The 24,772-nt window shown below is 37.7% G+C and overlaps 2 protein-coding genes across 5 annotated transcripts in view; one reads left to right on the top strand and one right to left on the bottom strand.

Moving 5' to 3' along the window:
- adam28 (ADAM metallopeptidase domain 28) overlaps positions 1-13,259 on the top strand; it is a 32,753-nt gene extending 19,494 nt beyond the window's left edge. For 2 of the 3 annotated variants that reach the window (XM_077240889.1, XM_077240888.1), the window contains 14 exons: positions 3,579-3,748; positions 3,948-4,029; positions 6,484-6,614; positions 7,143-7,320; positions 8,093-8,182; positions 10,232-10,427; positions 10,534-10,636; positions 10,750-10,906; positions 11,087-11,167; positions 11,354-11,444; positions 11,528-11,636; positions 11,716-11,803; positions 11,914-12,000; positions 12,619-13,259. In XM_077240889.1, coding sequence (XP_077097004.1) covers positions 3,579-3,748; positions 3,948-4,029; positions 6,484-6,614; positions 7,143-7,320; positions 8,093-8,182; positions 10,232-10,427; positions 10,534-10,636; positions 10,750-10,906; positions 11,087-11,167; positions 11,354-11,444; positions 11,528-11,636; positions 11,716-11,803; positions 11,914-12,000; positions 12,619-12,654 — 1,599 coding nt within the window. In that variant the 3' untranslated portion in view covers positions 12,655-13,259. The remainder of the gene's footprint in view (positions 1-3,578; positions 3,749-3,947; positions 4,030-6,483; positions 6,615-7,142; positions 7,321-8,092; positions 8,183-10,231; positions 10,428-10,533; positions 10,637-10,749; positions 10,907-11,086; positions 11,168-11,353; positions 11,445-11,527; positions 11,637-11,715; positions 11,804-11,913; positions 12,001-12,618) is intronic. The other variant, XM_077240890.1, reaches the window with a different exon arrangement.
- Position 13,260: 1 nt separating this feature from the next.
- ppp3cca (protein phosphatase 3, catalytic subunit, gamma isozyme, a) overlaps positions 13,261-24,772 on the bottom strand; it is a 36,198-nt gene continuing 24,686 nt past the window's right edge. The window contains exons 7-14 of one of the 2 annotated variants that reach the window (XM_077240891.1): positions 24,243-24,320; positions 23,874-23,968; positions 23,558-23,683; positions 22,526-22,603; positions 21,124-21,208; positions 20,400-20,497; positions 18,151-18,177; positions 13,261-15,799 (exon numbers count right to left, since the gene is read on the bottom strand). In XM_077240891.1, coding sequence (XP_077097006.1) covers positions 15,636-15,799; positions 18,151-18,177; positions 20,400-20,497; positions 21,124-21,208; positions 22,526-22,603; positions 23,558-23,683; positions 23,874-23,968; positions 24,243-24,320 — 751 coding nt within the window. In that variant the 3' untranslated portion in view covers positions 13,261-15,635. The remainder of the gene's footprint in view (positions 15,800-18,150; positions 18,178-20,399; positions 20,498-21,123; positions 21,209-22,525; positions 22,604-23,557; positions 23,684-23,873; positions 23,969-24,242; positions 24,321-24,772) is intronic. The other variant, XM_077240892.1, reaches the window with a different exon arrangement.

Here is a 24,772-nt window from a genome sequence, read left to right as displayed (position 1 = left end):
GCCCTATTCCGACAGACAGAACAACTGTTTGTATGCTTTGGCGGCCGTACGAAAGGTTCCGCCGTTTCAAAGCAGAGAATCTCTCACTGGATAGTTGAGGCTATAGCGCTGGCTTATGAAGCCAAGGGACTTCAATGCCCCTGGGGAGTCAAAGCACACTCCACCAGGAGTGTGGCTTCTTCCTGGGCATGGCCTCACCGTCCACATTTATCAGGTTTTACAATCTACAGATCCCGACATTGCATTCCAATGTACTATCAGCATGATGCTAGTAGAACTATGAGTTCGTATCTAGATATGTATGTGCTTGTGTCACACTGAGCGCCTTCTAGCCGCTCTGTACTTTTTCCCACATATAAAGCTCGCCTCTGCCGGCTAGTTGGATGATAACTTTGCTTTTCAGCTCAGGCACCTGCCTCTGGCTATCATAAGCCGAAGTACAGGACGCACAGCGTTTTGCATGGTGTTCCCATAGCGTAAGCTACTTACGCAATAGGAGAGACCTCTCGAAAGGGAACGACTCGGTTACTAACGTGACCTCGGTTCCCTGAGTGGAGGGGACGAGTATTGCGTAAGCTGCCGTGCTTCTGCTTGGTAAGTTCGGTTCAGTCGTTTTAACCTAAAGAACTCTCATGACGGGGCGCCCAATATATAGCTTTTGGCCACGCCCATCTTGGCGGGCTCTGACGCGCGCAGGCGCGAGGCGTGCTCATTGGTCGCGCATTCAGAGTCGCCCCGTCATTGGTTCGAGCAAGTTGCCGCAGCACAGCCAATGACCGAGCTCCTTCGCTCATTGCTGTCTGCTGTGCAGCTGCAATGCGTTTTACATAAAGACTTCAATATTCTCGAGAAAAGGAGTTTTCCCATAGCGTAAGCTAGTTACGCAATACTCGTTCCCTCCTCTCAGGGAACCGAGGTTACGTTAGTAACCGAGTCGTTTTCTCAGTCAAATCATACAATTTCCTATTGATTCAATAGAACGCGTGAGCTCACTAGACTAGGGAATACCAATAGACCAATTTCGAGTCGACGTCACAGTTACGTCACGGCGCTAGCAAAACAAAGGGAAAACGGCAGGTGGCCAATACAAACCAGCACAGATTCAGCTACATAATAATGAGCTTAAATTGTTATTATTATTATTAAATGTCATCTTGTTGTGTTGTCGGGTGCAAGAATCAATGAAAAATGAATATGCTGTATCTGGAATTTTTATTACAGTCACTCTTTACATTGTCGTCTTCTTGGCGCTGGCTAGACAGAACTGCGGATCGTACCACACAAGTCTTGTACGTGACCATTCATCACATAGTTCTAGGCATCTAAAGATTTATATGCCCTCAGTTTCTCTATCGGATAGGTGTAGAAGTCAGGTCACTCAACCGGAGGTAGCCTAGCGTTAACGTTAATCCTGTCAGATCCTCCATCATTGAGTGAGCGTGTAACGGCTATGGGTCGACCAATCTGGTTCCGTCCTTTAAAATTAACCTTTGCAAATAACAATCGCGGTCCTGGACAGTGAGTGACCTTGCACATTAAGATAAAATCGGATTTTCTCCAGTCATTGTTAAAAAACAACCTAACAAAACTTGCATACTAACGTTAGGGAAGCGGCCAGAGGGATCGTTCTGCCACCACCTAAGCTCCCCCCATAAAAAACGTCACCATGATTACCAACTGAAAAGGGGTCTACAGTATTTGGCGGCGCGGTGGCTTCATTGTTTATGACGTCATGAGCTAGCCAGTCATTCTATAGGGATCTCCCAGTCACGTGACCCCTAGCCGCGTGTCAGCCATTTTGACGGAATACATCCGTCAGCTACTCAGTGGCAATGGATCTATTATTAGGGGTGGGCCACCCCTAATAATAGATCCATTGCCGTGGGTAATATATATTATTAGTATTATACTAATAATATAATTACATAAAAACGTTTTGACATTGGGCTACAGTGTGTTAGGTAAATGCATTTACCAGTAACGTTACTGACTCTGAAGCTAACTGAGCAATTCCACGGCTCTCTTCTCTACTCTTTACTACTACTTTAATACTGTTTTAACTAATGTTGGTTTCACTGCTACAAAAAAAAAAACATAGAAAAATGTTGTCAACCCATACACCATTAGAACCGTGTACATTTTTTTTCATTGGTTGTTGTGTTAAATCTTACCCAGATACAATAGTGCTATTTTCTGATTGGCTATTGTGTAGCTCGACGAACAACACCAGAGGAGACGCGCTTAATTCCTGCCGGTTCCACAGTGAGAGCGGCGCGGCCACAGTTTTGAGCGCTGCGGCAAGCGGCATATTAAATATATTACAAATAGTTTTTCAGCGTCTGAAATACAATGTGTGGCGGGAGAGCGTGACAAAAGACCGAAATGAGTGACTGTCACGCTCAATGCGTGACACTTGAGAGCCCTGTTATGTTATGCTGAATGGTAGTGTGCACACACACATTGCGGATTTCTATGGCAACAGTGGATTTATAACATTTGATCCCGAACTCCGAGAAATCATTCATTAGCCTTCGAGGGGACAACTTACCTGATCCAAAATGAAGAGTGCAAAGCTGTGTTGAGTTGGAAGCCAAACAGTAACACCGCCATCAGCGTTTTGCCTGTTTATTGCCGCCAACCACTTGTTCCTCCGTTTTGTTTCTTTTGGGATACGGTATAAAGATATTCCTTTTGTATGATCACGTATCTGATCGCATCCAATTGCACAGCATCGCTCGGGCATGAAAGAAATATTTCGCGACGAGCTGTATTATCACCGGCGTTATAGCATTTTCTATTCCGTCAAAATGGCTGCTCCAAATGGCGTGACGTCAAGCGGGACGTCCCTATATAGATCAGTGACAACATGGCAACATTTGTGAAACGTAAATAATAAGGGTTCTTGAGTGTGATAATTGATAGGATTACATGACTAGATACAGATCTTTAATATCTACTTTCTTAACTTAAAGTAAATAAGTTTTTATTGCACTAGTACAAACGTAGCCTATATACAGTGGAATCCAAACATCAGAAAATTAAAACTTAATTTAAAAGTGATTTAAAATAAAGGAACATTATGGCATAAAATGAGTAATAAACAGTGCAGAATCTTAATATTTCTAGGTTCTAGACTTATAATATTTGCGATATCTGTGGCTTCCTTGCTTCCACTGAAGCACACAAGATGACAATCGTGCTGGATAACATGGACTATCATGGACTTTCCACAAGCTCACGAGTCAATTTCATCCAAAAGGGGGACACACAAAATACAAATGTAACAACTAATAACAAAATACCTGTGAGGAAATGCTTATGTTGCTGTATTGTAAGTCAATTTAAATAAAAGTGTCTAATGCATAGATGTACAAACAGTATATGTACTAATTCTGTATTATAAGAAATTCAAACATTTGTTAATTTTTCAAATAAACTTCTCACTGATTTTTTTTAAATAATACAATAATTTAAAAAGGTTTAAAATCAGAAAGAAATTCACTAGTATTCTCCGAATTTTAAACCCCATAATATACAATATATAATTCACTTTCTGTCACTCTTTTCTGGGTGTGCAGGCCTATAAAGAAATCGACACCTTTGTTGCTCTGACTGGATTTGAAGTGTGGACGGACAGCGATAAGATAACAGTGTCCTCTGCTCCTGGAGCAACTCTAGACAGCTTTTCCAGTTGGAGGAACAGTGATCTCGTCAAAAGAAAGAAGCACGACAATGCCCAATTCCTCAGGTCAGCTCCAATAACCACATGTTTGAAAATACAAATATTCAGCTCAGAACTGCTCCAATACTTTCTCTGCTCCAATCTGCGTCATTGTGTTCTCTTTTACATGGTTTAGACTGAACCAGGAAGAAGACTATTAACTAACTGAATGTAATCCAGCAGGATTGGTTCAAAGTTTGAACATTGTTTTTTGCCCTTCTTCCAGTGCAATTGACTTTGATGGATCAACTGTGGGTCTAGCTTACATTGGAACCCTGTGTGGAGGTCTTTCAACAGGGATTGTGCAGGTATTAATATTCTCTTAAAAAAAGTCACAAACATATTTGACAAAAATATGTATTTAAAATAATATATCACTATAAAGGAAAGGGAAATGCACTAACTGCACTGAAGAAGGTGTATAAACATTTTTATAAAAAAAATAATATATATATATATATACATATATATATATATATATATATATATATATATATATATATATATATACACACACACACACAAAGTTATGTCATGAAGCTCTAGATGGCACAGGCTGAATAGATCTGCTATGGTTAATTCATATATGTTATATTGTACAGAAGCAGCATGTCTGTCATGCTCACAGCAGTGTGTCGTGTATGTATTGGCAATAGCAAGACCTGTACTTGCTCTGCAGCAGCAGCAATAACCAACAGTAGCAGCGTAGCAGATCTAACATATCAACATTGTCATATACGTGTGTGTGTGTGTGTGTGTGTGTGTGTGTGTGTGTGTGTGTGTGTGTGTGTGTGTGTGTGTGTGTGTGTGTGTGTGTGTGTGTGTGTGTGATATACAGTCATGTAAAAAAAGGACACCCTATTGAATTCTATGTTTTTATGTATCAATCAGGACATAATAAAAAAAATCATCTGGTCCTTGACAGGTCTTAAAATAAGGTAAATAATAAAACCTCTCAGATAAACAACAACGTATGACATTACACTGTGTCATTATTTATTATTTGTTTACAAAAACTAGGCCAAAATGGAAAATACATGGGTGACAAACTTGCACCCTTGCTGCATCCATAGGAATTAAGTGGTTAAGTAACAGTCAGACGCTGCTAATCAAATCTCAGATTAATTGATCATCAGAAAGTGTGATTACCTGTATAAAAGCAGAAGTTTTGTCAGTTTGCTGGCATTCAGGCGTGTGTTAACGCAATGCCAAGGAGGAAAGTCATCAGCAATGATCTTAGAGAAGCAACTGTTGCTGCCATCAATCTAAGAAGGATTATACGACCATTTCCAAACAATTTAAAGTCCATTATTCTACAATGAGGAAGATTATTCACAAGTGGAAAACCAGGAGTGTATGTCCCAGCAAATTCTCGCCAAGGTCAGACCGTGCAGGGCTCAGAGAAATCGCAAAACATCAAAGAACTACACCTCAGACTCTACTTGGTTTCAGTTAACATGTTAAATGTTAAAGTTCATGACAGTAGTTAAAAAAAGATGGGACAAGTATGGCATGTTTGGAAGGGTTGCCAGGAGAAAGCATCTTCTCTCTAAAAAGAAAACTGCTTAGGTTTGCAAAGTTGCAAATTAAAAAAACCTCAAGACTTCTGGAGCAATGTCCTTTGAAATGTCCTCCACCAAAGTGGAGATGTTTGGCCATAATGCACAGCGCCAAGTGCCAAGGCGTGAACTAAACACAGCATATCAGCACAAACACCTCATACCAACTGTCCATCACGCTGGTGGAGGGTTGATGATTTTGGCTTGTTTTGGAGCCACAGGACCTGGGCACCTTGCAGTCATTGAGTCGACCATGAATTCCTCTGTATACCAACGTTTTCTAGAGTCAAATGTGAGGCCAATTGTCTGACAGCTAAAGCTTGGCCGATATTGGGTCATGCAACAGTCCAATGATCCCAAGCACACCAGCAAATCTACAAAAGAATGGCTGAAAAAAAAAAAAATCCAGTCAAAGTCCAGAACTCAACCTGATTGAAATGTGTGGCGGGACCTTTAGAGAGTTGTGCATAAACCTCAATGAACTGAACCAACGTTGTAAAGAATAATGGGCCAAAATACCTTCAGAACGATGCGAAAAACGGATACTGTCATTCAGAAAACGATTCCTTCAACTTATTGGTGATAAAAGTGGCTCAACAAGCCACCCATGGATTGTCACCCATGGATTTTCCATTTTGGCTTTATTTTTGTTAAATAAATAATGACACCTTGTAATATGTAATTTGTTGTTGTTCATCTGAGGTTGTATTCACCTAACTTTGAGGTTGTATTTACCTTACCTAATTTTAAGACCTGCCACAGACGAGATGATTTTAATTGTGTTCTCATACGTAAAACCATAGTATTCTAAAGGGAGTCCTTTCTTTTTCACATGACTGTAAATAAAAGCCATTGTTTAGAGTTTGTTCAGGAGTGTAAATTCAGTCATCAAATTCATTAACATTCGAATGAGTTTAAGATACTGTTTAAACACATCAGGTTTATTTTTATTTTTATGTGAGTCCTGTTTTTGTTTTCTTCTTTCAAAATCCCTCAAGAGAACAGAGAATGGGGATTTCACAATGATGAGGGAAGTGTCTGCGGTGTATCGCTTATTGCTGCAATGTCTTATCTTTACTTCCTCACAAATTGAGCTTGATTATAATATAGACTAAATAAAGATTTGAATGAAAAATCCATGTTTTAATCAATGTTAAGCCTCGATCTATAGTTTGAGTGCTAACTGATCTTTCCTCTTCAAAGGATCACAACTCTAATTCTATAGCAGTGGGGGCTACTATGGCCCATGAGATGGGGCACAATCTCGGGATGAATCATGACACCAGCACCTGTGTTTGTTCTGATGGCACTTGCATTATGACAGCTGCTCTCAGGTAACTCCTATATATGCCAATCACAAAATTGTTGAACTCTATTCGTTTTTTTTTGGGTTACAAATCTGGGTTACACTTTATTTTAAGGTGTCCATGTTACATTGTAATTATACATTTAAGTAGAGTAATACTAATTAACTACATGTACTTACTATAGGGTTATGTTTATGGTTTGCTTTAGGGTTAATTACATCTAATTATGCATAATTTGTAGGTATTACTACATGTAATTTGTAACAAGGACGCTAAAATATAGTGTAATATGTGCTGCCTCTATTTCCATACACCTAAGCATGCTTAATTCAAATACAGAGCTTACATAATGCATATTCACCTAAAAAAACAATGATTTCTACAAGTATTCACAGGTCATTTGTACTAATATATCACTCTAACAGACATTTATATTTCACACTGCTGTTAATATTAATAAATCTTAAGATTTTTTATGTATAACTTTGATCATCTCTGTGTTATAGAGAGCCTAAAACCAAATTTCAGAACAAATATCACTCCATGTCTCCACAGCTATTTCATCCCTCAACACTTTAGCAGCTGCAGTACTGGCACCTATGCAGATTACTTGAACAGCAAAAACCCAGAATGTCTTCTAAATATGCCCGAATCAAAAGATTTGATTCAGCCGGCTGTGTGTGGAAACAGATTTGTGGAGACAGGAGAAGAATGTGACTGTGGAACGGTGCAAGTAAGCAGACTACGGCATCCTATATCTGAATTCAATGATTTGAAATGTTTTTGCAACAAATTGATATTAAGTTACTCAAAATACCAAAATATATTAACCAAGTATAAATATATTTGTTGAAAATGCTTTTTTTAAAATATTGTTAGAATTACAACCCCACTGTCATTTTTCCTAGATATTAATGGATTCCTAAAGAATCTAAATCAGCAAATATATATCAAAATGCCCTTTAGAATGACAAGGAATGTAAAGACACACATTTATTATTAACATAGAAATTATTCCTCACATAAGCTAATTTGACTAGAAGTACTCAACAAATCAAAGCCAGATACTGTCAGGAAGAAAGATACTGTCAAGACATACACAGACGATCCTCAGAAATGTTGTTTATCATACATTTGACAACAAGTTGCTAAAGTATCATTGTGTTTGGTGTGCTTATGGGACAATCTTTCATATGCAATATTTGAATTCTCTGCAGATGGAATACATGCATTACTGCAGATTTGTTTACACATGCACATTAGTCATCTATTATTTTTGGATAGAATTTGAGTAGGATGTACTGCATACTTTCACTGGATCCTTATGTTCATTCATTCATTCATTCATTCTCTACTTTGACAAGTAAATTACTTCCCTAGAGCTTTTCTAAATTCTCAGAACTAGAACTTAAACAGGCCATTTATTATGTGCTCATATCTCATTGTAAGACATTCTCAGTGTCATTATTTCACAACCAAGATTAACACTAAATGTTTTTGCATAGGAGTGTACAAACCCATGCTGCAATGCAACCACCTGCAAACTGACAGAGGGCTCACAATGTGCAACAGGAGAATGCTGTGAAAAGTGCAAGGTAAGATTCAAAGAGTCGGGGGCATTTTGCTGTATCATTCATCAAATCATGAAGGTATCAAATCAACTGCGGGTCTGCGGCAGTTATAGTTTTCCACATTTGTCCCAAATTGTGGTTAATGTAAATGACTTCAGCCTAGGCTGGAAGATTTTGTATAGACTATTCAATAATACATGTTGCTTTCTGTGGATGGAATAAAGTCTATGCTTCATATTTAGAGATAACATAATATAGAATATTCTTTATTCCTTAGTTTGGGGTAATCAGTCTTACTTTTTGGTATCAAATTAGACCAATCTACGTTTTTAGGTAACTGACTTGTAAACAGTATTAAAAAAAAAGAAAAAGATGACTAACTTGTAAGATGTCAACGACAGCCCAGCTGATCTTATTTATAAATTATCTAATTAATTTATATTCATATTGATTAGAAAGTTTATAATAAAATCTAATCAGATTTTTGACTGGTACTGCACAATTCCAAATGAATCTATCGAGTTGGAAAAATTTGAACTCCTGTGACACAGAGAAAACAGATCATCAGCAGCCCTGCAGATTTGGACAGGATTAATATTTCAAAGTACATCTGTGAAACACAAATTTCTCAAACAACCCCCTGGAAAACTAGTCCTGTACGAATAGGGCTACACATCTGTGCTAGACACAGTGCAGTGTCAAAAATTACAGTATAGAAATGTTTAGCTAATGAGGGGTAATGCTAAGCAACCCTTTTGGACAACACTATCTGCCACATTATAGAATTTGGCCATCCCATGTATAAAACTTTCCGCCAGTGATTTCAGGGTTAAAAGTTTGTAACTTGGAAATTGAGTTTAAAACGTTTCTTCTTGAACTTCTACACTGCAGAAACACATTCATGATCAGCCTGGCTGCTTCAATGCCTTTATTTGTATAAGTATAAAGGTAGGTACGCAATAGAATATGTGTGCCTAAAGGGTGCTGGTTCTTCGGACCACTACAACAGATTCAATATGGCCAAAGAAGCTTGAAGGGATAGTTCACCCAAAAATGGAAATTTCATGACATTTCATTTCATTTCAAGACGAGTCATTTAAACGTAACCTTTTATGGTACAGCGTTGCCATGTGGCAACAATTAATTTCTACTCATTTCCTTGTTGTATTTAGAAAAAAAAAATACAATTTATTGCACTATGGGATTTAAAAGGGCATGCCTTAAGGTAGCCGGTAATGTGCTTGATAATGTGCAAAATGACATTTGAATGTCCTCCCAGAACTCTCTTTCTCACTGTTATTCTCACACGGAAGACACCCGTTGAAGTGCTCACGAAAATCCTCTATTAACCTCGTTTCTAAACATCTCTTCTCAAGGAGGATTTTTTTTGCAGCATTTTTTATAAGTACATTAGATATTTTTAATTGCAAATTAATTTTGTCTAACATAGCTTTTACTGTAAATTGAGAAAATATCAATATCAATGTGAAGAATTCTGATAACCACACAGTTGATGGACCCCATTGACTTCCATAGTATGGAAGAAAAATACTATGGAGGTCAATGGGTCCTATCAACTGTTTAGTTAACGACAATATTCAAAATATATTTTTCTGTGTTCAGGAGAAGAAAGAAATTCATATAGGTTTGGAACAACTTGAGGATGAGTAAATGATGACAGAATTACATTTTTGGGGGAAACTATCCCTTTGCTTGCTCCTTTCCCAATATGGACTGCAAGTGATTCTGAATCTGAGCTTATCGCGGTCAGCAAAAAAGTTTCTCAGTAAGGGGTGTCATATTCCACTATTGTCATCTTTTGAGGGGTGTTCCTTCTCATGATTAACGATGAGACTCAAAAGACGCTTCTGTTCTCTGCTGTTCTCTCTTCTCTCTGTTTTCGTACCAATTACATGTCATTCATTTTTTTAACCGAAAAAAAAATAAATGGTTTAAATATTTCCCTTAATATTATAATAAAGCCACATGCACATGTATACCCTGCATAACCAAACACTACACTTACTGCTCTGAAAGTATAATCTACGCATGTTTTTTATTCCTCCCCATCAGATTATGTCGGCCTCACATGTGTGTCGTCCAAAAAATGATGACTGTGATTTGCCTGAGTCCTGCACTGGAAAATCAGCCATGTGTCCTGAAGATGTCTTTACAGTCAACGGACTCCCTTGCAAAAATGAGAAAGGTTATTGCTACAATGGCCAGTGTCCTCAGAGAAAGGAGCAGTGTATTAAAATGTGGGGTCCAAGTAAGTACAGCAATATATTGATGCAACACAATAATACTAAAAAATAATCAGTGCTGAACCCGACATGACTGTTCTAACTTTTCTTTTATTACAAAAATAAATAAAGCTGCTGAGGTGGCTGAAGACAATTGCTACAACCAAAACACAAAAGCACAGTACTACGCTTACTGCAAACGTTATGGCAATACATATGTCGGATGCCAAAAACAGTAAGATTTTACATCCATTTGTACATCTATTAATAATCCTTTCACATATAATACAGTTCAATAACTATTTTGCCCCATCTGATCAACCACCAATTTTATTTATCTATCTACAGAGATGTGATGTGTGGAAAACTATTCTGTATAAATGGCAATGGAAGTCCTAATTATGGACGGCTGGTAACATTCCTCAACTGTAAAGCCACATTCTACGGAAATCCGGAAGAGGATTACGGCCAAGTCGACACTGGCACCAAATGTGGGGAAGGGTTGGTAAGGCTGATCTCCATATGCATGCCAGTTATACTACAAACACACACATTTCTTTGTAGTTCAATAACAATAAATTTCTTCAAAGACCTCTAATAAAATACATTTTTTAGGTTTGCCACAATTGTGACATTTAAATTATTTTCAGCATCAGGAAGCATATTATTTATTTTGTTTAATCAGGTTTGTAGCCTGAACGAGTGCGTTGACCTAGAGACGGCTTACAAAGCAACAAACTGCTCAGCCAAATGCAAAGGACATGCGGTATGTGAAATATTCCTTTCTCGAACATTAACTTCTCGTTTCCCTCATAAAATGAAACAAAGCTGTGCTTTATTTCAAGAGCTCATTGGTTTATGACTATTTCAAGTCTATTAACAAAACTTTGCTTCACATCAGAAGTTGTAACTTGGTGTGATTTAGAGGAATTAATATGTGTATATGTTACAGGTTTGTGACCACAGGCTGCAATGCAGATGTGAACCTGGATGGCTGCCGCCAGATTGTGAAACATCAACCAACAGTGACGGTTTGTCTAAAGGTAGTACTGCAGATACTGCATTCAAAATAGCCTCATATTCTTTTAGTTTTGAGGATCATGAATGAAATTTTTTGCACTTCTAGGTGTGACGATAGCCATTGCTGTGGTTGTCTGTGGCCTGATTGGGATACTTCTAATCGGACTGGCCTTCTTCTTTTACAAACGCAGAAACAGTACACCACCTTCATCCAGGTAAGAGTATACTAAACAAATGCATTCACATTTGGGGAAGCCAATAAATCAACTGTATTTAATGCTGCTGTTTTCTCAGAAGCCATCCAAGGCAGAAAGTTCATGTAGTTGACATCCCTGACTTGAGCCAACCGAGAATGGCGATGCCAAATCAGAAGCCTTCTCCGGTAACTCGCAGTCACATCTAACTTCATCTAAACAAACAAATATTCTATAAAATCGATACCCAAGGAATGATGAAAGTGTGATCAGGAACTTGTAATCTTTATATTCTTAGGTAATAAAACCTACAGCACCTCCTCCACCTCCACCCTCTTCAGTCCAGTCCAGAGCTCTACATAGTGACTTCAGAACTGCTCGTCAGGTAACACAACATGTACACAACACAATATCAGTATTTAAAGGGTTGGTTCACACCGAAATGATTCTCATGTTTTCTTCAAACCTGTTATGACTTCTGAGGAACACACGTGTTTAGCATTCGTGCTGCTCTTTTTAACACACAATGTAAGTAGATGGGGATCAGGAGATGTCAAGCTCCTAAATGTTAAAAAGGCATCATAAGAGTACCAATAGTCCATGTGACTCGTTTACAATAATCAACATCTACTAAAGTAGTGCAATACCTGTGTGTGAGAAACAGACTGAAATTTAAGTTATTCACTGAAAATTCTTCTTTGACAGCTTTGGTCACCATTTACTTTAAGCTTGGATATTCTGCTATAAAAACAAGGAAGAACTGAATACATTTTGACAGAAATTTGTCTTTTGAACTATACTGTACCTTTAATCATACCAGTCACTCAGTTTAAAAAAAAAAATCAAAGCATTAAAAAGTTTATCTGGCAAGTTGAAATTTATTAATTTAGCAAACATATTCATCTCAAGTGAATAATACATTTGAAAAATGTGGTCTGATGATTATAATGTCTTCAGGAACATAATATATTGTTTTCCTTTAAATGAAATGTCCCCTTTGTAGGCTCTTAGACCACCTCCACCACCTCCAAAGGTGTGATGTCTAGCACCCGTCAAACCTCAAGAAGTTGAACCCGCACGTTGGGATGGTCAATCACTCCAGACGGGATTGCAAGTGTTTAAAAGAGACTGAGGCTTAATAGAACTAAAAGGCAATTGAGTAATGAATTTGAAGTCATGTTTGTTTTTGACTAAAAATTCTTTCTTCTCTTTTTTTTACATTTATTTATTTGTACAGTCTGTTTCTGTGTAAATGACCCTCCCTTGTGTAATGATTTTATTATTCGCAGTCAGCAATAATAGCTGACTCACATCCACTAAATGTAAACAAAATTAGAACGCTGCTTTTCTTAAGTTTATAAAAATGTCACTTCCCCTCTGTAAAGTCACAGATGTGATTGTTTTCTAGTTTTTCATAGCAATGTCTGCCAAGCAGTTGCACAAACAATACTGTACTTTGTAACATACATTTTGCTACAATGCACTTTCAACAGATATTATCAGATCTAAATGCTTAAATTCAAATGTTTACTTTAGTTTTGTGTTTATTAAATCTGATTGTACTGTAAAATGCAATACTACTGTAATATACATTGAAAAACACACAAACACGGTGATTTAAAAAAAAAAATATATATGACCAAACTTGAGGTCCACAGTATTTCATTTTTTTTATTCATCTTCTCAACTGATACATCTACATAATATCAAGAATTTAAGGTGGCCTCACATTACACGTACTTGACAAAAGGATTGTTCATTTAAATCCCCAAATTGTATTTATAATTATGCTATAATTGTGCATAAACATTTCAAAAAATTCCCCCGAATGGTGTTTCAGGGACTTAATTGAGTCTCTGAGCCGGTGAAGGCCTAACACTCAACATTTCAGCTCTTTAACAGTGAAGATGAGTGCAAACAGAAAGTTCAAACTTTCTCTTCCTTTCTCTAGAACTTCAGGTTACCAGTCTACCAGCCCACACCCTGTTAAACCATTATAACAGTAGAACTAATCCCAGATCAGCAGCTTCATCTCAGAACTTTCATTGGTATCAGTTGAAATACATGCAAATAAGTGTAGCACATTTTCCCTTTAGTGTCCACAGACATACAGCATTTCCTGAAGTGAGAGTGTGAGCGTGTGTGTGTGTTCTCAGGATCAAATCAGTGCAGTATGTCAGAAGGTTACACTGGAATCACATTTATTTTTATTAAAAGCTGTGAGTTCATACACCTAAAGATGAGCACAACATATTTGTCATATTATTAGTTTGAATGCTTTTGAAATGAAAAAGGTGACTTAAATCAGACTCATGTGAAGAACCGGTCCTAAATTTAAACAAAAAAAAACTTGGTCTAAATAAAACACAGAACATTACAAAATTAACTGTTGTCTAAAATGTTAAATACATTTCAAATGCTTTCAGAAAATGACCCACTAAATAGGGTGGGTTGCTCATGTGCATAGCATCAGACATTCAACATCGCAAATCAGGATTAAACCCGCTTAAAAACCAGATAAACGTGCTGCTCTCGTTAAAATAAAGAAAAACACTCACATTAAAAGGCTTAATGCTGTTCTTCTATAGTCTCTTTATCTCAACAGTAGGCGGAGACAAATCACAACTTTTCGAAAAACATGTTAAAACAAGCAGCCACGTTAAAAAAAAATCCCTCCCACATCCCTCACATAGTGTTACAGCTGAAACCACCAAGTCAGTTTGAGACACATTTATCAAGCTCTGTTAACATCTCAAGCACAAACCAGATTAAATTGATAGTCCGTACGAGCAGTTTCTCTTCAGAGGATGAATACTTTGCTGTAAATGATGGCCTGGTGAACATTCTTTAAAGAGAGAATAAGACTTCCTGCTTCAGAGTTACATATACATGTTCTCTATTGAAAAGGACTTGCATTTAGTGCAATATTACCACCCATCATACCCCAAAATGGGGTAGGTTAGAGCTCTGGCATTTAACTCATCACAGCACAAAAAAAGACTTTGGCTTTTGAGTCGATCAAAGCAACTTCACACATCCAACATTGGCTGTTACATTTGTACATGAGCTTACAGGCATACTAACAGATTCTACCTATATAGTAACAAATAAAACTGGTTGCCAATCTCATCTATCATCATGATAAAAAAAAGGTGGCAGAAAAGAAACGGGGGAAAGAGAGCCTTGTCTCTTCTGTTAAACGATAGCTCTAAAAAGACCAAAGTAACTTCCAGTACAGATGCAGAAGTTACGTAATGTGAAGTTACGTTATGTGATTGAGACAGTGCTTTCATAAGACTTGATTTGTTCTTTTTTTTTACTCACACCAGTAGAATCAAACAACTTCTATTTAAGATCGATTTTTATGCCTCCTTGCATGTGGGGTGTCATCTGGCAGGATTCAAGTGCTGTTTTAGGAAAAAATTCATTTAAATGCTAGTTTTTCCATGTAGAAACAGACACGTGGAACCCAAAGCAGCTGATAGTTTCATTTAGTCTGAATATTACTTGAAACGGAATAACATTTAAGTAGTAATAAAATAGTTTTCAATGAACATAACTTATTTCCCTTAGGTTTGCGTTGCCTTATATCCCTTACAGACATTTTTATGCCAGCATATTCAGCCAAACCCTCCCTAGCCAAATACATTTTGACATACAATATTATAAAACGGTATTAACTAGATCTCTTGATCTGTAAAGCATCTTAAATCCATATCTCTGTCTTCGGGTTACAAAACTGTAGTCTCCGTTTAAAGGTTGACACACTGTGACTGTATACCTGTATTTTGCACACTTTCAAATGTTCACTCATCTTCAAATTGTTGCTATCAAGTACATCTAATACATTTCATTTAATAAATAAAATCTCATGTTTGCACTTAGTTGCAAGTGATTTCTCTCTCTGTTTGTGGAATGATTCCTCTCCACATCCCAGGCAGTTGAGGGGTCTGTCTCGTGGAGAACGTGGCAGAGCAAGAGAAAATGCTATGGAGGAGAGGAAAAGTGCAAAATCTCCCCTTACACATTCCCGTCAGTGCCGTTTTTCTCATTGGCAGTGTTAACTGTAGTACCGTCAGGTTGCTTGCCGTCCTTCCGAGGAGGCATCCGTTCGTTTATTCGGTCCAGGCCACGAGCTTCTTCAAAGTTGCGGATTTTCCTTGTAGGAGAGAAGCCTTGGATGGCTAACGGGGAAAAAAAGGAAATCAAGGAAAATGAGGTGGTTAGGAAAATGTGCATGAGGATTAAGGATCACTTTCAGTGTTTAGTTAAACATTGTTTAATGAGATAATTAACAAACTGTGCTAGCATACAAAAAACATTTGGTTATTTACAGTGATCAAAAAGCCTATTCATCAGATTAATTATTTAAAGGGTTATAAAATGAAAACGATCCCGTAATTTACTCACCCTCAAGCCATGCTAGGTGTATATTACTTTATTCTTTCAGCCAAACGCAATCAGAGTTACATTAAAAAATATCCTGGCTCTTCCAAGCTTTCTTTGGGGGTGAATGGTACCTTGTTTTTTGAAGCCCCAAAAAAGTGCATCCATCCATCATAAAAGTAATCCATTCCTCTCCACGGGGTTAATAAAGGCCTTCTAAAGCAAATACGTTTTGTAAGAAAAATGTCCATATTTATAACTTCATAAACCATAATGACTGGCTTCCTGTAATGGTCGTACACGAGTCGATTTCCAGCCAATGAGTGAACACTGATCCATCGCATGACGTATTGATGAACGCGGAAGCACAGAGAATAGCGCAAAACAAAACACTGGTCATGAATTAGACGTTTAAAACTAGATTTTAAAAAAAAAGAGAAATATCGGAGGAGCTTGAGTTTGTTGCCGAGCCCTATTTGTTTGAACAGCAAGAGGCGTCTACTCTAACCTTACGCTACGCCTACGTCATATGCTGGAACTCGACTCTTGTGAACATGCGGACGGATGTTACCACAAGCTAGTGATTATAGTGTATAAAGTAATAAATCATGGATATTTGATTTACAAAAAAAGCATCGCTTCAAAAGGCCTTGATTAACACCCTGGAGCCGTATGAATTACTTTTATGATGGATGGATATTTTTTTATATAACTCAGATTGTGTTCGGCTGAAGGAAGAAAGTCATACGTACCTAGGATGGCTTCAGGGTGAGTAAATTATGGGATAATTTTAATTTTTGGGTGAACTAACCCTTTAACAATAAAAAAAATGCAAGAGAGGTGATTTTTAAAAATGGATAAAAGACTAATGGACTTCAGCACCTAACTTTTGAAAGGTAGTGTATGTCCAGTAAATTATTATAGATTTCCCCCTCTTAAAGAAACGTAACAATTAACAAATCATGAAAGTAAAAACAATCAATGATCTGAACAGGAAACAGAGAGTATAAGATGGCGGCAACCATTCTAACTTGTAATTTTACAGTGTAAACAACACACAACTTTATTTGATGCAGTAAAATATATTAAATGCATATAAATATTAGAATAAACCCTAAACCTTTTATATGTATATACATACAAAATATTTATATTGTGCAAAAAAAGGAGAAGTAGTAAAAAAGCATGAGTGTATTATTTACAACATGGAATAAAATGGTATTGAGCCAATGCAATTCATCATTCTGATGGATATCACTCATTATTTAAACCTCTAAAAGAGCTTTAGAACTGAACACATATTTAACCAAACAACACGCACCAACAGGAAAGCTGATTCTTGCACAACTGCCAGGCTTATTATGTCCAGTGACATTTTTGAAAACACCAGGCAATTGCCAAGGTGAATCATGACCAGTTCCAGTTGACAGAGCAAACACAAGATGCCCATTCAAATGGAGAAAAAATAAAATTGAGATGCAGCTGAACTTAGAAATCAGGTCAGCGACTCGACAGCAAGAGTATCTTACACAGGCACACATTTCATGCCAGCGTGTGTGTTTGTTTGCACAATAGCTTAGAGCCTCTGCACATTACAGCAGTGGGCGAGAGGCCTCGGGCAAGAGTGTTAAGCGTGAACGGGAACAGACAGTCTTAGGTGCGCAGAGTCGTAACAAGATTAGAATCTGAAAATACTCGGCGGAGGGAGGTCTCGACCTCTCAGCCAATCATATGGGAGCATGAGAATTAGCACGCTCTACCCAGGACTAACCAGCAAACCCCTCCAGTCAGCAGGCAACATCGAATTATTGAGGTGGAGCAGGGCCGGGGCTGGAAGCCTCATTCCATGACTGCATGGATGGTTTCAAGTGTCCGCATCCATCATATATCATTAAAAATACTGGCCCAGAGTCATTTAAGGCTCTTTTGTAAAATCTGAATCTCATCAGGGAAAGAAATGCCATATTGCTTTGTTAGGCAGCTTTCAGTTAAATTCACAAAAATATGGTGGTGCAAGAATACAGATTTTCCATGCTTAGTCTGAGACACACACAGACACTGAGGTGAACGGCAAGGCATGAAAAGACAAATAGGGGAAGACAGTACAACTTATAGGGGCAGGATATGACACACAGTACTGCGATCGTACCTCGACCCTCCTTTGCATCTATGGTGGCTGTATTAGCAAGCGCAGCAGGAAGTAGCCCAAAATGAATGGAAAAAGAGGTTATATCATTGTGATTACATTCAACCCCCAAGCATATTAACCCATACACCACAGCAATGCAGTAATATTAGTAGTTAAAGAATCAGGCAGTAATGTAAACAGAGAGTCAGTAAGAGAGAAAGCAGTTAGTTCTTTACAATCAGATTCTACAGTACTGGGGTAAAACAGGCTTTAAAGATGCAGTATGTAATATTGACAGCTAGTGGTTGAAATAGGTACTTCAGTCCAAATTTAAAATATTAGAGGGAGTCGTTTCCCCCGCCCCCTCTTCCTCAGACGTGATGCACAGGCGGGTTGCCAGATTGAGGACATGCAACAGGAACGAGCGCAATCGACAAGGGAAAGTGACCAGCCTTATACTGTAAGTTGATCAGCTAATGTATACTGTGCTCTGGTCATAGAGCTTTTTTGATGGATGCCGAGGCTTTTTATGTCGGGTAGAATCCGTGATCTCTGACCCATTTCATTTTCTGGGTTCCGTGGCTGCCGTGTTTTCCACCGACTGGTAACCCGGGGTGTCAAAATACTATTGGGTAAATTGGCAGTGGGCGGGATCTGTTAAGAACATTTTAGGGATTATCTTCAAAGTAGAATTATTTTAACAGTTTTTGTCCCAAGTCTCAAGAATCACTGAATATTAAATATTATTTAAATATATATTTTGAATTGATCTCTGATTTGGAGATTTCCACAGTCAAAAAATGCAGGCAGAGACACAACTAATCTATGCAGTATCAGCTGACAGAAGAGGATGATAGTCAGACAACCAAACCATCTCATAATATTATAGTTATAGCTGGAAATGTCCTACTGTCCTAGGGTCTTGTCTTAAGATCAGGGCAACAGCTTAGTAATTTCTTTAATATTCCTCTCTGTTCTGCAGGTCTAGTTGCCTTGATGTCTGACACACAGACAATGAATCCGGCCTCTTAAAGGTCACTGAATTTTCTATATGTACTTCAAATAGCGACATCCACCCACGGCCTCCCTCGGATTTCTCTCCCTCACTCCTTCATTGCTCACTTGCACAACGTTCCCAACGCCATTGGCCTTTAATGACCTTTAGTCCTAGACACCTCGCCAACAAATTTGTCTACTCAAGAGTGGACAGGTCAATCCAGAGTCATGATGCAGCTCTCATGACAATGACCCTCTGATTGGCTCTCTGAGTTCTCAGAATCTCTGTAGTGCAGGTGGCTTAATGTGAGCCTACAAGGGAAGGGCTTTATACAGCACATAGGCAAATAATCAGTGTAAACATTACATTAGTTCATAGGTTGAGAGCAGGATGTAACAATTGTACATAGTGTCCAGAATAAGCTAGGCAGTTTGTGTAATTGCGATTATACAACATTATAATTTAATTAAAGAAAATTATGCCTATTTTAAAGGACATTAAGATGAACTGAGACATTATTTTCATGACAAGAAACCCCAATTCATTAATTCTCATGACTTTGATACAAACAAACTCATTGTCCTTAAAGTAATATTAAAAGGGAAAACATAAATCACATTGAAAGTTTGGGGTCAGTAATTATTATTTTATTTTTTTAAATAAGCACTTTCATTTATCAAGGATGAATTAATCAAAATTGACAGTAAAGACTAAATTGCTACAAGGTAAATCTATTTCAAATGCAGTAAATGTTCTTTTGAAAATTCTATTCATGATTTTTTTATTTTTTTATCAATTTCCACAACAATTTTAAGCAGCACAGCTGTTTTCAACTGTTTCTTGATCACCAAATCAGCATATTAGAATAATTTCTGAAGGATCACGTGACACTGAAAACTAGAGTGATGATGATGCTGAAAATTCAGCATTGCCATCACAGGAATAAATCACATTTTAAAATATATTAAAAACAGTGTGTAATAGTAAACTCCAGTTTGTGGTAGTTTTTGTATTTTTCAAATAAATGCAGCTATGAGCATACACTTTCAAGTGCAAGCAACAACTTTTGAACAGTAATATAATATAATATAATAATAAGTGGTGTCAACTCGATTAATAGCATCTAATAAAAGTATATATTTTAGTTGGGGGCCAGTGCAGAGTCACACGTGGTGGTGATGATGATGATTCATGACTTCCGGGTTGGATGCGATAGGCCCTCAAACGCACTTCTCTAATTTACCATTACCAAACCACAAACATGCTCACTTACCACTCTGTAAGGTCTGCTTGCCTCCAGACAACACTCCGACAGGTAGCGTTCCGGTTGGGGTGAGACCTTTGAGGGTCAGTACACTCTCGCTCTCTTCCCTGAGGCCCAACACACACACACACACACACACACACACACACACACACACACACACACACACACACACACACACACACACACACACACACACACACACACACACACACACACACACACACACACACTATTAGAGTTGTGTTCAAAGGACTAAACTACACAATCAATTAGGATCGGGTGGGGGGAGAAAGAGGAAATATATGGCAATTTGAAACTTTGCTGTAGTGCCAACCTAATCTGAATATTTCTCTGAAAACCAGAGACAAAAGACATCATAAAGAAAAGATATTCTCTGTTCCTCCAATATCTATGGCATTGTTCATCTGGAAAAATGTCTAATATAATTAGACCGTTATTCCGCATGATGACTCATTGACGCCAGCTCATTAATCCTAATAGAGGAAAGATTGTGTGCGGCGTTAAAACAAAACTACATTGTATGAGGTAGTTTTTCCAGCTCTTTATACAAACAGTTTTTTTTTTTCTGTAATTATCTCCAAAGCAGCACAGTGAATAAATTATATATATATGTGTGTGTGTGTGTGTGTGTGTGTGTGTGTGTGTGTGTGTGTGTGTGTGTGTGTGTGTGTGTGTGTGTGTGTGTGTAAATAATTGCATTCAGACTGACCTGAGCACAGAAAAGACTCTGGCCATTTTCCCAATGGCACGGATCTTATTTCTAATCACCTCCTTACGGACAGCTGGAGTTCCACCTATGGAAACACAAAACCAGCATCAAAACTGTCTCCCCATAAAACCTTTGACCCACAAACCAGTTAAGAAAGAGGGGAACTAAAAATGTGTGGAGATGCTGAGCATCAGACTGATTTCCTGAAAAACAATTGCATTTCTGAATATAATAAGCGCAGGGTAACCGCAGGTTTGGCAGAACGTGGAGGACCAACAGCATTTTAGGTAGATGGTCATAATGTTCTGGCTCATTGGTGTACAAGTAGTATATTTCTTTTGCAATTTCTTCAGTTTGATGTCAAAATAAAGCTTTGTTTTAACCAAAATGCCAAAGAATGCTGCATATATATATATATATATATTGTGCCAGACATATGTTACTTGTCTAATAAATGTATCATAATTATTATATTTATTAATAATAATATTAATAAATTCATAATATTTATTAAATGTATTCTTATCACTATTTTTAATTATTATTTAGTTACTATTATTTTAGATATTATTTGGCAGAAAACTGAAGGAAGACCTTACTGCTTCATTGTGTAGGCAGGGAAATGCTGTCATCAAAGGGTTTGGAATTGTTTGGAATTATTTTTTAAATGTTTGTAATTACTCAAATGTAAAAATAAAGTGAGCCTGGAGTACTTCAAGGTGCACATTGTAAGCCAACCGCATCATTAGCCTTGTGTGGGCTTGAGAGTATTTGCAGAAGAGCGTCACGCCTTCGCTCTAATAATTTAAGCAGATCAGTTTCTGGTTTAATAATAAGACAAAACCACAATCCTACATATAGTCTTTATATTATATTTTAAAACGCATTTAAATAGAAAAACGTTACTTTAAATTATTATATACTGTATTTCCCAATATTACTGTTTTATTATTAATATTGTAGTTATTAAAGTATACAATATTTAAGTATCATGGGATTACATCAGCAGACACCAAACCTCCAGAGAGAGCATCTTAGACAGCCAGAATGACAGTTGGACACTTCTGAGGACCTGCTGTCTACAACGCTGATGATGACCAGACAGACATACGCTCTCTCACACACACACACACACACACACACACACACACACACACACACACACACACACACACACACACACACACACACACACACACACACACACACACACACACACACACACACACACACACACACACACACACACACACACACACACACACACACACACACAAGCTGCTCTTCATTAAATTATGTCACTGAACGTGAAGCAAGAGGAAATCAGCACATCAGGCAGTTGTCAGCTTACCAAACTTTAATTAATCTCAGTTGTATACTGTGTATAAATAAACACTCTTACCTTCACATAAGTCATCCCCCTCTGACATTAGTTCATCATCAGAGCAGATATTTAGGACATTCACCAACATCTCAGTCACTGTAAATAGAAAACGGCCTCATTAGTAAGTTCAACAATGTAAGTTGACATTTCACATAATATCTGTGTCCATGCCGTTCTTTATCCAGTGGTCCATTGGGCCTAGAGTTTCTCTTTAAATTTTTCATGGTGCTTTCAGCCATGTACCCTTTGTTTTAACACCAAAAAATTTAGAGAATTCATGAAAGGTGTTCTGGAACACACTGGCACAATTAATATGATGTTAAATTGCCCTATTATGCTTTTTCAATTATTACCATTCATGTATTGTGTAATATAGCTGTTTGTGAATGTAAAAAGTCCACAAAGTTTCCAAGATCCAATTGCACAACAAATTGAGTTGTCTACCCAAAAGAAGAATTGATTGGGAATTGTCTGAAACTAGTCGCCAGTAATTCCAGCCTTACACCCTGCTCGAACCAACATTGGTTGGTAACAAATTTCCATAATGACAGCCTATGTTCTTCGAACAGCATCTAGTTTTGACGTACCCCTAAACAACAAACAAGTGCTAAGGATGCCTCGAAAGCTGAAACTCTGAAATGGCAATGGCAGTTTAGTTTTCAACACACGCTGTAAGTGGTAGACCAATCAAAACAGACTGGGCCATCTGACCAATCATAGCAGAGTACGCTCACAGAAAGGAGATATTTAGATCTTTCATTAAACCATTTCAGACAATGAGAGAAAAGAGGTATGAAACAATGTATATTATCGCAGGAGACCTCCAAAACAAAATGAGCAACCTTTAAAACTGCATAATATGAGCACTTTAATATGATGTTTAAAATTTGAGTTTTTCAGTATTCTTCCCACAGAGAGGACACAGCCACCAGACGCATCATTCACAAAGGTATTGTCGCCTCTTCTTCACATGGCCTGCCAAATACTACCAACCATCTCACTCACTGAAAAATCACAACTCCCATTTCAGGTCTCAGTTTGGACACTTGCCTTTCTCGCCCACAAAGGGCAGCGACCACGTAAACACATCCATAAAGTTGGGTAACCAGTACGGGTGAGGAGAGCAGTTGAACTGTCTAATGTTCATGACGTTGTTTTCATATTTCAATACGGCCGCTGAGGAATAAAAACACAGGGAGATGTCATGTATATTCATGAAAGTATTTAACCAATAAATAAACAAAAAAGAAAAACAACCTGATAGGCTGCCATGGAGTTTACGAACGGTCATCTGATACTTAGTTTAAAAAAGCTTGAGAAAACCTGCACTAAACAAGAATGTGTACTATGGCATAAACTAACATACCTTTGTTGTTATAGACGTCTAGGTAATTTGGTGCTGAGAAAATGGTAATTAATGAAGGGAAGCCTGTTGTCTGACTTTTTCTATACATCCTGTACCTGAAACAGAAACACACAAATGTGTGTCAAAAAGGCATCTGGTGTGGACCAATAAAGGAAGGGCACTTTTTTCATTCTCAAATAATGTGTTTTTGTCAGTCAGTGAGTAATTATCCAATGATCCACAGTTTCAGATTGATTTTTTTTTTTAAATTGGCAAACATAGAGGGACTACATATAAATCACAAGATTAACCAGGCAAAACATCAAATTAGCAAATAAAGCACAAGCTATTTTAGTCTTACTATCACAAAACAACAGAATCAATACTTACCCTGCGTCTTGTGCTTCATGAGCTCTTATTACTGACAACAGGTTGTTGTTTGTCAAAAAGTCACAGACTGCTGCATAACTGTAAAACAAGAGAAAGTCTTGAGGCTGTCATAGCGATAAGACAGACCGCGAGCAAGTTTTTAACCTTTTTTCAACATATCACCTCTGAAGCACTTGCTCATACGGAACGGAGCACAAGCCAATGAACTAGAGATGGGCGATATGGACCAAAAATCTTATCTCTGTATTTTTAGGCTGAATGGCGATATACAATAAATATCTCAGTAACAGCACACGTATAAAATTATTTTGAAGCCCTTAATATAAAGCATTTTTAATTTGGGTCATGCACATTCCCCGCAGCAGCTCTGTGTCTTCCGCTTTTTTCAAATGCGTTCGCAACATCAAAATTATGTATATAGATATAAATGGTATTGCCACATACTATTTTGTTTACAAAACTGGATATACCGCCCAGACCTGATTCTCTTTAGGTCCACTCAATCTCAGTACAGTGAACTCTCAAGCTAT

The sequence above is a fragment of the Siphateles boraxobius genome, unplaced genomic scaffold, assembly GCF_051911475.1.
Source record: "Siphateles boraxobius isolate OS27281-9 unplaced genomic scaffold, OSU_SipBor_1 24, whole genome shotgun sequence".
Classification (NCBI taxonomy): Eukaryota; Metazoa; Chordata; class Actinopteri; order Cypriniformes; family Leuciscidae; genus Siphateles; species Siphateles boraxobius.
The sequence above is the reverse complement of the archived record's forward strand: the minus strand, read 5'-3'. Positions and strand labels throughout refer to the sequence as shown.